General features: G+C 37.3%; 1 protein-coding gene across 12 annotated transcripts in view; it reads right to left on the bottom strand.

The window, feature by feature from the left end:
• LOC105443524 (anoctamin-4-like) overlaps window positions 1–12,533 on the bottom strand; it is a 96,518-nt gene that overhangs the window by 44,229 nt on the left and 39,756 nt on the right. For 10 of the 12 annotated variants that reach the window (XM_030988504.1, XM_030988501.1, XM_030988495.1 and 7 more), the window contains 7 exons: window positions 10,663–10,854; window positions 8,736–8,762; window positions 6,160–6,258; window positions 3,448–3,584; window positions 1,260–1,314; window positions 736–790; window positions 156–268 (listed from right to left, as the gene is read on the bottom strand). In XM_030988504.1, coding sequence (XP_030844364.1) covers window positions 156–268; window positions 736–790; window positions 1,260–1,314; window positions 3,448–3,584; window positions 6,160–6,258; window positions 8,736–8,762; window positions 10,663–10,854 — 678 coding nt within the window. The remainder of the gene's footprint in view (window positions 1–155; window positions 269–735; window positions 791–1,259; window positions 1,315–3,447; window positions 3,585–6,159; window positions 6,259–8,735; window positions 8,763–10,662; window positions 10,855–12,533) is intronic. The other 2 variants (XM_030988497.1, XM_030988503.1) reach the window with 1 other exon arrangement.

The following is a 12,533-nucleotide window of genomic DNA, read 5'->3' as shown; positions in this document are numbered from 1 at the left end:
TAGAATTGTGACGTCCCTTGAGAGACCAATGGTGAGAGCAACCAGAGGCATGAATGGCCTGCCATAGTTCAAGTCCAACTTATAAGTCGATCTTAGTCTTTGTGAAACACCCTCCTGGGTTCCTAAATGGTCAGGCTGATGATTGTGGTACTTACATGTCTATCGTTCTGAGGGCCATGGGTCAGAAGGGAGTGCTTGCTCTTGTAATCTCCCTCGTGAAGTGGGTAGGCAGCGAAGTAGGATCCGTTAGCGATCAGATGATCGATTCCTAGAAACATGGAAAAGAAAGGGACAAGATTGTGGTTTAGAAGCGATGAGAGATTCTAAATGTAGAATTTTCCTAAATTCCTGATTTAAAACAAAAAAGAAAAAACATTTGAAGATTTGAAGCAATGATATAATAATCATATCCCTCATGGAGTGGGTAAGCAGTGTAGTAGATGCTTTTATGTGATCTCATTTTGGTTTTTATTTCACAGGTGCACCTGAAGTATTTGATTTCAAGCGAATTTAGCGTCTTCCAAATCATACATTATTATTATTATTACATTATACCATTTAAGAAGACAGCAAAGTGTCCGTCCATGTTTACTATTCACCATGTAATGATGTTTTCATGTATATGTATGTCTTTATATGTATTTTAATTTTATGCAGGGCCCCCTATATAACAGTATTTTAACTACTGATGGGGCTACCCCGTTGAAATAAAAATAAAATAAATAAAATGCTTACCAAACTTGGCTGGATCATTTGCATCGTAACGCATCCTCTCTAAGATCTCGTACACCTGGAAATTATCATAGGAAAAAGGGGAATACGGAAGAGAATTAGACTTGAAAAAAAAATGTACGACAGCTTGAATGAGTGAAGCTCTCCATTCAGCAATCAATCGGGACAATTTTTTTTATTTTTTTTAACTGCTTGTATTCATAGTCCTCTTACAACACATTTTTAGGTCCAACAAAATATCTCCACCATAAGGCAACAGAACTTTCCCAAAGTTTTTATTGTTGTTCAATTTCTGATGTTATGATTATCTGTTTTCCACGAAAATGTTCATTTTGGTATTTTAAAAAAAGAGTAACTCCAACGTATATATTGGAACAGGAAAGTTTTGGAGTATCAAATGTCATTGGCTAGATCAGTGAACAGGTACAGGTTGTACGTCTCGTGTGCTGGGCCGAGAGCCGGAAGGGCGTTAATTCCTATACTGTATATAAAGACAGAAGGAAGACAAGACAATTGAGTAGTCTTACCACACGGTTGCGGATGTTGTTGGGGAAGAAGGTATCCTGGCTCTCCATGATGAACCTGGGGAAAGAGAGAGAGAGAAGAATGGGGAATATAGATATAATTTTGCTGTACTTTTAGTTACCATCTTTTTTTGCTCTTACTTTCAACACCTCTCCCTGCCCTTATCGTAAATAGCCCTCTTTGCTATTTTTCTCTCTTTCTTTCTTTCTTTCTTTCTTAACTTTCTTAACCTTCTTTCTTAACTTTCTTTCTTTCTTTCTTTCTCTCGCTCTTTCTTTCTCTCTCTCTCTCTCTTTCTTTCTCTCTCTCTTTCTTTCTCTCTCTCTCCCCACCTCAATTCGCTCACCCTCTCTCTATTTCTAGTTGTATCTTCTCTATCTCACCCCCCCCCCCCCCTCTCTCTCTATTCCCCTCTCTATCTCTCTCTCTCTTCCTCCCTCCCTTCTTCTTAGTTTTATCTCCTCCTCCCCCCCCCCCTCTTTCTTCTCAAGTGTGACTCACTCTCTCTCTCTCTCTCTCTCTCTCTGTATATATATAAAAATCAATCTCCGTAACCTTCTTAAGTCTCTCCTTACTACCCCTATCTCCCTACCGACAATCTGCCTAAACGTATCTCTCTCTGTATAAACATGACCTTTTAACATATCATATCTCCTTACCAGCCCCCTACAAATAGCACTCAATACACTGAACATGTATCCCTACACAATATATCTTTATGTATCCATTCCACAGGTACATATGCATAATTTTCTATTCAAATGCCCTAATTGTGTTTGCTGTGACAGCTTCTCCCGTTCTGGCAGTATTTTCTCTTCTATTCGGCTGCTTTTCTGCACAATTCCTCCTCCACCCCCCCCCCCCTCCTATTCCCCCTCCTCTTTTTATTGACCTCTTCCTCAAATCTTCCTTTTACATGTATCTCTCCCTCCATGCATCCGTGTGTGTTCCCCTCTCCCTTCCCTATCGCTTCCTTCTTTTAACCCGTTTCCTCCCCCTACTAATGTACTCACTCTAAGACTCTATCCCTGAAAAGGGGGTAGTAAGGACGTCAGATCCAAGCTTTACATAGTTTTCACTTGCCTTCATGCCCTCCCTATGTTATCCGGCCTCCTTCCTGTCCCCCCCCCCCCCCCCCTTCTCTCCTCCTCTATTTACCTCCCACTCATTCGGAGGCTCTGTCCCTAATAAAAGGGGATATGAAGACATCACTTTCTGCCTTCAGAAAAGTCCTTGCTCATTTTTACCCCCTCCCCATCTGCCCTTCCCCTCCCGATCTAACCCGACCCCCTACTCACTCGGAGGCTCTGTCCCTGATGAACGGGGCTGTGAAGACATCAGGCTCAGGCTTCACGTACTCCTCACTCTCTTGCTCTCTCTCTCTACCCCCCCCCCCCCCACTCTCAGCCCTACCCCCCCCCCCCCCCCACTCTCAGCCCAACCCCCCCCCCCCCTTCCTCCTCCATCCACCCCCTACTCACTCGGAGGCTCTGTCCCTGATGAACGGGGCTGTGAAGACATCAGGCTCAGGCTTCACGTACTCCTCACTCTCTTGCTCTCTCTCTCTACCCCCCCCCCCCCCACTCTCAGCCCAACCCCCCCCCCCCCCCCCTTCCTCCTCCATCCACCCCCTACTCACTCGGAGGCTCTGTCCCTGATGAACGGGGCTGTGAAGACATCAGGCTCAGGCTTCACGTACTCCTCACTCTCTTGCTCTCTCTCTCTCTACCCCCCCCCCCCCCACTCTCAGCCCTACCCCCCCCCCCTTCCTCCTCCATCCACCCCCTACTCACTCGGAGGCTCTGTCCCTGATGAACGGGCTGTGAAGATATCAGACTCAGGCTTCACATAGTCTTCGCTCTCTCTCCTACTCCTACTCCTACTCCCTCTCTCTCTCTCTCTCTCTCTCCTACTTCTCTCTCTCTCTCTCTCTCTCTCTCTCCCTCTCTCTACCCCCCCCCCCCTCCCCTTCCTCCTCCATCCACCCCCTACTCACTCGGAGGCTCTGTCCCTGATGAACGGGGCTGTGAAGAGTAGACATCAGACTCAGGCTCTCCCCCTCTCTCTCTCTTGCTCTGTCCGTCTTTCTCTCTCTATCTCTCTCTCTCTCTCTTGCTCTCTGTCTCTGTCTCCCTCGCCCCTCTCCCCCCCCCCCCCCCCTCCCCCTCTATCCACCCACCCCCTACTCACTCAGAGGCTCTGTCCCTGATGAACGGGGCTGTGAAGACATCAGGCTCAGGCTTCACGTACTCCTCGCTCAGCTCAAAGGGAGTCCACAGCTTGTCAATGCAGTTGAATACATTAACTGGCTCCTCCATGTTGTTTTCCTATGGAAACAATCATTAATAGTATTTTTTTAAATAAAGTGTCAATTATCATTATCATTATCATTATTACTCATACCGTGCTTTTCCCATAAGGCCCAAAGGGCTTACAGTAAATGACTATAATAATAATAATATTTTGTTCTTATATAGCGTCTTCAAGACCGCAGGCCCTCTCAAAGCGCTTTACAGATATAAATTATTACCCCAGTCATCGGATTCAGGCTTACCTGCACACAATGTATGCACATTCTCCACTCCCTGGGGAGCATTCCAGCCAGGCGTAATTTCTACAAGCGTACACTTGCTTATCTACCGGTAACCACGATAACTTTCTCATCCTACCAGGTACCCATTTAACACCTGGGTGGAGAGTGGCAAATTACAAATTTACTGCAAAGCACTGTGGGTAGTCAGGGTGACATGGAAAGAAATTCAGAGCAATTTTTTTTGTCCCCCCTTATACATTTAATATTTAAGAGTCTTGGGATATCATATTTAGTCTTACTACACCTAAATGTATAGCAATTCCAAATAATATTAAAATGGCATTATCTATATATGCAGAGGCTTATTGACTGCCTGGTGTTTGGTTGCATTTATCACACAGTTTAAAGAGATTGTAAGTCAAAACTTGACTTTCTGAAATCAGCAATACCTTGGGTTAATTAAGATTGACAGGAATTTCCTCTAAATTCAGTCATCTGGTGAACGTTAATTAACCTTCATTAAAGTGAATCCATTCCATACATATCATCTGCATGCAATTTAAATTCATACTCATGATCTTTCCTTCTTTAAAATCTGATAATTTTCAAATATATATCTGAACTTGACAAAAGATAGAATCAATAGAAGATTGAGACAGACTATCCCTTTGAAATGACGCAAAAATACAGACTGGTAAAGAAGCAATACAGACTGGTAAAGAAGCAAGGCAGCTGGAAATAGCTAACTTTTCGGTTGCCCATGAGAAGGCCTTAAAGCCCCTCTCAAGTGTAGGAAGCCCTAATTTCTTCAAAAATGTTATGGTAAAATTTTATTTAAATTGTTTCATAATGTGAAGGGAAAAAAAAGAAGAGAATACATAATTTGGGTTTTCTGTTGTATGCAGAAAACCCCACTTATGTATTCTTTCATCAATATTCGTCTTCAAACACATGTGTTTTGAAATGTGTCTTTAATGACACCCTCTTTCACATTAGGATACAATTTAAGTGAAATTTTGACATCAAATTTTTGAGGCTCCAAACATTTTAGAGGGACTTTAACAGCTACATCTAGATACGTACATACTGTCAATGGCAGTATAAATAGCCTTATTGCTGGCAGTAGGAGGTATGGTCAATCTATTATGGTTGAGGTTTGTAGATTGACTGTCAGACTAGGTATGATTGTAAAAAATGGTAATGGTCAAAGAAATATCTTAAAGGTAATACAAAGTTTTGGTATGGGGTCACGAATTTGGTTCAAATGAACATATTGGAAGCATACACGATCCTACAATATTAAGTGATCGTTGTCGCGGTCAAAATCGACTCTAAAGTTATGAAATTGTAAATAATAAACACTTTATGTTGAATAGCTCCGGTAAATCTTTATATTCAATTTTTCTCGAAAGCAGAAGTGTTTTAGGGGCTAAAATTTCTGGTGTTTTTAATACATCCACAGGGGCATCCAAATATATTAAAATTGTAAAGAATCACTATCCACCCATTTTTCAAAATTTCCCAAAACTTTGTAATACCTTTAATCTAACACTGAAGCCTCATTTACATAGGACATGGTCAATCACCTTGGAAAGCCATTATATGTGTAATGAAGGGCAAAAGCTGGTAGAAAAGATACATATAGTTGTACTTAAAACAAAGGTACCTAAAGCTATTTAATCATTTTTGTTGCGTGTGTTTCCATGGTACAGAAAACTTTCATTGGTTAGTTAGTTTCTGCTTCTACCATGTGATGTACACCAGTGCCTGTATTCAATTCAATAGCTGATTTGTGTCGGTATTTCATTTACCATTCATAGCTAAGTTGATTGCTTTAGTCTAGGCTTATTGAGATGGCATCTACATGTAAGTATTTTACTTTAGTAAGCTAGAACACTTAATTATGGCTGCCATTGCAACATCACTTTAATAGCCAATCCCAAATTACATGCGATAAACTTGTCGCATTGGGTGTAAGCTGATTTAATTGCGTGTAGCTTACAATGACTGCATATATGAAAACCACATACATGTACCTGCACAAATCAGCAAGGGAGCTGTCTTAGATCTAGGGTAAAATAATTAGCCAAAAGTTGCAAATGAGTGGCTAAATATTTTACCTAAGCCAAAAGCTGAAGAAATAACCAATATTTCTGATATATGTATTGAATTAAATACTGGCCTAGGGTTGTAGATGTACGTTATACAACCAGGACACTTTGGCTAAATCCAGACCAAGCCCTAAACAATAAATAAATGAAAAATAAATTAGTTATAGGCTCTTGCATACGATTTATTATTATTACATACACATGCATACTAAAATTACTAATAATTTCCATTTAAATGATTTTTTTTTTGTTCAGTACCTCGATGGGCATCTTGATCTTGAGTTCCTCAGCATAGCGAGTCATCAGGTCCCAGGGAGCATGAACCTTGACAAAGAACGTTCGACCGTCGTGGGATTCCTGCAGGAAAAACAGCCAACCCAAGAAAAATTAGGAACAACCCTGGTTTTAATCACTTCAGCAGGGCTTACAGACATAAGCAGATTTTGCAGGGCCAATGACCCTTTATGATAACAAAAGGGAATTTAATTTTTTAAATACCAGTCATTATTTCATAAGGACATAATTGTATAATATGTAACGCCTGCTTTTATATCACTTTTTTTTAAATCACTTTCCTTTAAAAAACAGCAGCTAGAAAAGAGTACTGCTTGCTTATTGCTTGTTTACAGCCAAAAGGTTGTTAACTCTTGTGTCAAAGTATATGAGTTAACTCCCTTCTGGAACCAAACATACGATATATTCTGCCATTAAAAATAATGACCCTCCAAAATAACAGGAGGGGGGGGGGTGACTACTAAGTTATTCGCAAACTCTTTCTAAATCTTACAAGGGGTACATGTTCAATGGACTTCACAGGTTTATATACAGGTATCATTAGCAGTATTCTAAGCAGGCTATATACTGAACATAAACCAGCACAGGTATTTGTAAGAATATGCATCATTCTGTCATACATTGTACATAAATACACATACATGTAGCCTCAATCCCAAATTGAACATTCTTTCATACATATAAATATAATAACTATCCCATACAGTACTACAGCCCTGTATATGGAAAGCCATGTGAGCCAAGTGGATATAAAAAAAGATAAATGCAGAATTATATATTGTACCTCTATCATTCCCGTTCTGTATACTGTATAAAAATGATTTCATGTAATAAAATCTACCAATACATATCTATACATGTATAAATATAATAATTATCCCATACAGTACTACAGCCCTGTATATGGAAAGCCATGTGAGCCAAAAAAAAGATATATGCAAAATTATATATTGTACCTCTATCATTCCCGTTCTGTATGTATAAAAATGATTTCATGTAATAAAATCTACCAAGAATGGCATAAAAGTCTGAAATAAAGTGAAAAATTGGGAGAATAAAACTGATTTCATGTAATAAACTCTACCAAGAATAGCATAAAAGTCTGAAATAAAGTGAAAACTTAGGGAGAATAAAGCTGATTTCATGTAATAAAATCTACCAAGAATTGCATAAAATCTCAAATAAAATGAATAAACCACAATAATAACAAGTTTTGAGGAATATGATAATTAATACCCATCACTATCTATTGGATTAACATTGCATTAATATTCCATTTTACAAATATATTTGCAAAACCTTTGAAACAGCTATGATTTTATAAATTAGCACAACATTGTATAAATTTATTTTCTTTTTCTGTACAACAGCGTTCTATTAAGAGAATTGTTAATGTCAACCAGGCCTTTGTTTTATCGAATCCATTATCTTAATATTATTATTTTATGCTTAAAAAAGCATTTATTATTTTGTCTTCAATACCTGTGGGAAAAAAAATCATACAAGTGTACAAATTGATGACATTTGTAAATGTAATGTACTAGTGGTAAACGGAAGTGGCATCACTTCATATTCAAAGGGACGGTAATGCATGATCGTTATCAAAGTTGAAAATGACCCCCAATTTCACAAACCTTCGAAAATATTTACAACAAAATGCGACCCCCTTCTATGTAAAAACAGGTACAAAAATGAGCTGCAATTATTACTCTTTTTGAGGGGCCTTGTTAAGGAAACATTAACAAAACTGTCCTATTTTTGCACCCCAAAATACCTTGTTCACATGTTTGTGAGCATCTTGAAAATATGACCCCTTTTTGGTGACACTTCTTTCTCTTAAAAAGAAAGAAAAAAATCATACCATGCATATGAATATGAAGTGAAACCACCAGGAGGTTCGTCACTTTGGACTGTTCACATAATTTTATAAAAATATTAAAATTTTGGATGTTTTTATGAATAAAAATATCGTTGCTATGAGAGTTTTAAAAAATGTATATGTGAATTAAAGCTGTTAATATGTTAAAGTGTTAGTTTTCTGTTGAAATAAACACAGCAATCCTTTGATAAATATGTTGTTAGCATTGAAGCTGTAAAGTAGTTAAATTGCTATTTTTAAGGCATTTTTTTTAAAACTTAAATTAAAATATGACTTTTGCCATGAAGCACGAATTGTGTAAGATGATTACCAACCCATAGAGTCAGCATTCTTAGAAATGGTATCATTAAAAAATGACAATTTATGATACTGTGCAAGTTTGGCTTTAGCTGCTTCATAATTGCCTTAGTGTGAGTAAAGTGTGGTGTAGTGGTTCATTTCTTTGTCTTTCATAAGGAGATCAGGGGTTCAATACCACCTTGACAGAAATTGCCTGATAGAGAGCACTTATTTTGGCTGCTGTTTGTTTTGTTTTTCTATGTCTTTTTGACCCATATACTTCACCATACATAGAGAGGACTTTAATATTTGGGCTGCTGTTGTGTTTTAGTTGTTCCTTTGTCAGTTTGACCCATATACTTCACCATACATCTATACTCACAGGGTCATCTTCCTTCGGCTCCGGCCCCTGCATGCAGACGTAACCACGACAACCAATACACATCAAAGAAGGGGGCGTGGCACATGGAATGTTGAGTTAATAAAGCACACATGTTGTCAATTTTGTGTGTGTTTTAGAATGCAACGGCAATCAAGCAAAGTGGATGGAAAGAGAGATCGGGATGGGTAAGATTTTAGGAAGGGGGTAAAAATTTTGTTGGGTGGGGGGGGGGGGTAAGAAGTTGGGGAGGGGCAGAGAAGGGGTGCAGTATTGGTAGTGGTAGAGGAGATGACAAGGGTGCCACATGAGGTGAATGATGAAGATGAAAGAGGGATGGATCAAGAATGTGTAGGTTTAGAGAAATAAAGGATGGAAAGCGAGAACAAAAGGTTGAGAATCAAACATGGATAAAGATTAAGATTTCACTTCCTAAAATGCCATCATGCAATATTTAAGGGTTAACAAAACAAACTAATATCAAGACAATTTCAGCAAAAGTTCAAGCAAAAGAAATGAAGAGATCAAGAAGTGGAAGAAGAAAACAATAACTTTCTTTTCTTTTTCAAATTTATAAATACAGAGAAAAACGCTAGAAATTAAAGGAAGATATTTGAGGCCTATTAAAACCCAAAGAAATAGAATCATTTGTGAACTGAGAGTTTGAGAAAAGAAAATTTAGGTAAAAATTTAAACTAATTGAAAAGATCCACTTCTTGATTAAATGCAAAGTAATTCAACTAATCCAAACTAAAAAGAGCTTAATAAAAAGGCAATGCAACCACAAGTACAATGCTAGTCTATATCTAACTATTCTATTTCAAAAGCAAAATAAACATACACTTAATCAAAATAAGCAATGCAAATGATCATCCATGCATGTACAGGTTCTGTGCCCTAAATATCTGAAACATGCTTTTAATAGACATGCTTAAAACATAAAACTTTAATTTTCCTCAACATAGCTGTTTTAACTCTTCCCATTTTCTTTTCATTTGTAATTATTCATTTGTCACAATATATGACATCACGCCAATCCATTTCCTCTTATTCTCTACCACATAGTCATCGTGAAAGCTATCTGTATTTAAGTATTTTATAGTTAAAGTTCACTAGTAAAGTTGCAATTAATAAGCAGGAAATTGTGAAATGATATTCTTCAGTTTTTAAAAAATCATGCTTTTCATGCTGTTAACATTCAAATTATATGTTATGCTATAAATTAGGAATAAATTATTGATTCAAAATATCATCTAAACTTTTAATGAATAACACTTTATGTATACAGGGAAAAACAAAGTTAGTCATGAGCATGACATTTGAAATTAGAATAAAGTTACAAGTTGATTACATTTTGGGAAGAACACTCTTTGCCGTCATAGCCAAATTCAAACTCAACATTGGACTTTATTATTATTATAAAATTGATGATTAAATGCACCTGACATACAAAGTTGTTCATGTGAAATTAAGGTACTGCATCCTAAGGCTTATATAGTTCACTCAAATTATATGAGAATTAAAGACAGATCAAATTCACAGCAGCTATAGTAAACTCTACTTAGACACATTTTGAGGGAAAGTTCCTTCATTAGAAATCTCAAACTCAAATTCACACTCAAATCCCTACTCCAACTCAATTGCCAGATGAAAATTATAGGACAAAAAATTGAAACAAATTAAGGGATAGATCAAGCTAAACAAATTCACCAACTCATACAGAGCCTAATATCTGAAGAAAAATTGAGAAATATGATCTTTGCTGAGTTTGCTCAAGAAGCTCACACTCACACTCAAACTCAATCTCAAAATGTAAGCTCAAAATGAGCAACAAGAACATTACAATCTTTGCAAAGTTTGCTCAAGAAGCAGAGTTAGCAGACACTCACACTCAAAATTTAAGCTCAAAATGAGGAAACAAGGACATTACCTCTGAGTTCTCATACTCGAGCTGAAGTCCTTCGTCAATGAGATTGGCCTCAAAGTTCTGCCTCTTCTTCACCCTCTTCTCCTCTCTCTCTTCACTCTCCTGCTTGCGGTAGGCCAGGACAAAGTCGATACGTCGCTTGCCATCCTTGAAGAAGAGGTCGTTGACCTTGTTATCGTCCTTCTTGGCCGGGGACTGGAAGGAGAAAGATGATAACAATAATCATTAATTAATGATAATTAGTGATATTAATAATAATAATGTGGTCTTATCAACCCATGTTAGCCACATCTTAATTTATATCGCTCCTTCTGTGAGTCCTTTCTTTTCTATGGGTGCTATTATCATTAATAACGATAATAATAATAATAACAATCTGGATTTATATAGCCCTTAATACGGATACCATCTCTAAGCACTTTACAGCTATTATTACCCCGGTCATCAGATTCATTCAAGCACAATTTGCACCATTTCCACTCCCTGAGGAGTATTCCTACCATAAGGTCACTGTGAGGGCATATGGCAATTACTAACACAAATGCTCTGGTTACCCTCTGGGTATTGAGTGGTAAATGTAGATTAATGCCAATATTTTCCAGTATTTTTTGTTCAAATACAGTGAAACCAGTCTATAAAGACCACCCAAGGGAGAAAAAAAAATGGTTTTTGTAGACAGGTGGTCTCTCTATACAGGTGGTCACTAAAGCAGGTCCGACTGTAGTTCCTTCTGGGCCTTGTTTTCAATTACAAGATTGAGCACGCAATCTTTACTCTTTTAATTTTTATAAAATCCAATATAAAGCATTACATTTTTATTTTTTATTCACCGCATACATGTTTCTTGCAAGGGGATCGAGAGGTGAAGAAACAGAATAGGAAGATAATGAGGAAGAAGTGTTGTCATGGAAATGGTTACAAGTAAAGGTATCACATAAAAAGAAAGAAATATGCAAATAGTAGAAATTAACAAACACACAGCTAGATCTAAAATGTACATATAGATTGTGAGCATTGAAAGCTCATAGAAATAAGGACATATACAAACAAACTTGTTATTCAATTGATTGTTATCACAAACTTCACAGAATTAAGACCTTCATAATGAATATTTCTCCCATCCATACAATGATTGGTTTTGGGTATGTTTAATCTCAAAAATATTGCTCATGCAGGATTTCATGCTTGATAAATGTGTGGACATTTTGTACATTTAATTAGGGTCTGTTTGGAGGCGGAAGGGCATTAACTTGTATACTTTTAACACAGAATTAATGCTCGTTTGGCTCTGAACAGACAAAATATACTGGTAAAACAAAATACGTTTAGATGATGCATAAAGAAGAGGAAAATATAGAATGTTGTGCACAGAATTACATATTCGGTTAACAACTCAATTATTCATATCCCTTGTAAATTTGATGGTTTTTTGCTTGTATTTCAAGAATGGAAATTAGGACAAATCAGTTTTTCACATACTTCAAAGATTACAAAACTTGGTAAGGGTATGAATAATTTAGTTGTTAACTGTATATATGTACATGTAGCTCAACAGGTTTTATAGGTATTATCGAGTCCTATCTATTTCCGCACATTTCTGGAGCATTTTCGTCTTCATCTTCTTTGCAACGACATGCAGTTAGCAGATATTTATTTGACAAATTCACAACAAACACAACATAAAGAGCAAAATGTCTTGCATGAGAAAAGCATAATAGATGGCCTGCAATGCACTGTATACTGTCTTGTGATTGAAGCTTGAAGAAGTAATATCAAAAGAAAATATGGTCCCCGAAAATAATTAATTTGAATACTGTATCATGAAGGTAATCTTCAATCGAATGGACTCGGAGACCGGCCAAATGTTTTTAATC

The sequence above is a fragment of the Strongylocentrotus purpuratus genome, unplaced genomic scaffold, assembly GCF_000002235.5.
Source record: "Strongylocentrotus purpuratus isolate Spur 01 unplaced genomic scaffold, Spur_5.0 spur5_scaffold_17, whole genome shotgun sequence".
Taxonomy (NCBI): Eukaryota; Metazoa; Echinodermata; class Echinoidea; order Camarodonta; family Strongylocentrotidae; genus Strongylocentrotus; species Strongylocentrotus purpuratus.
The sequence above is the reverse complement of the archived record's forward strand: the minus strand, read 5'-3'. Positions and strand labels throughout refer to the sequence as shown.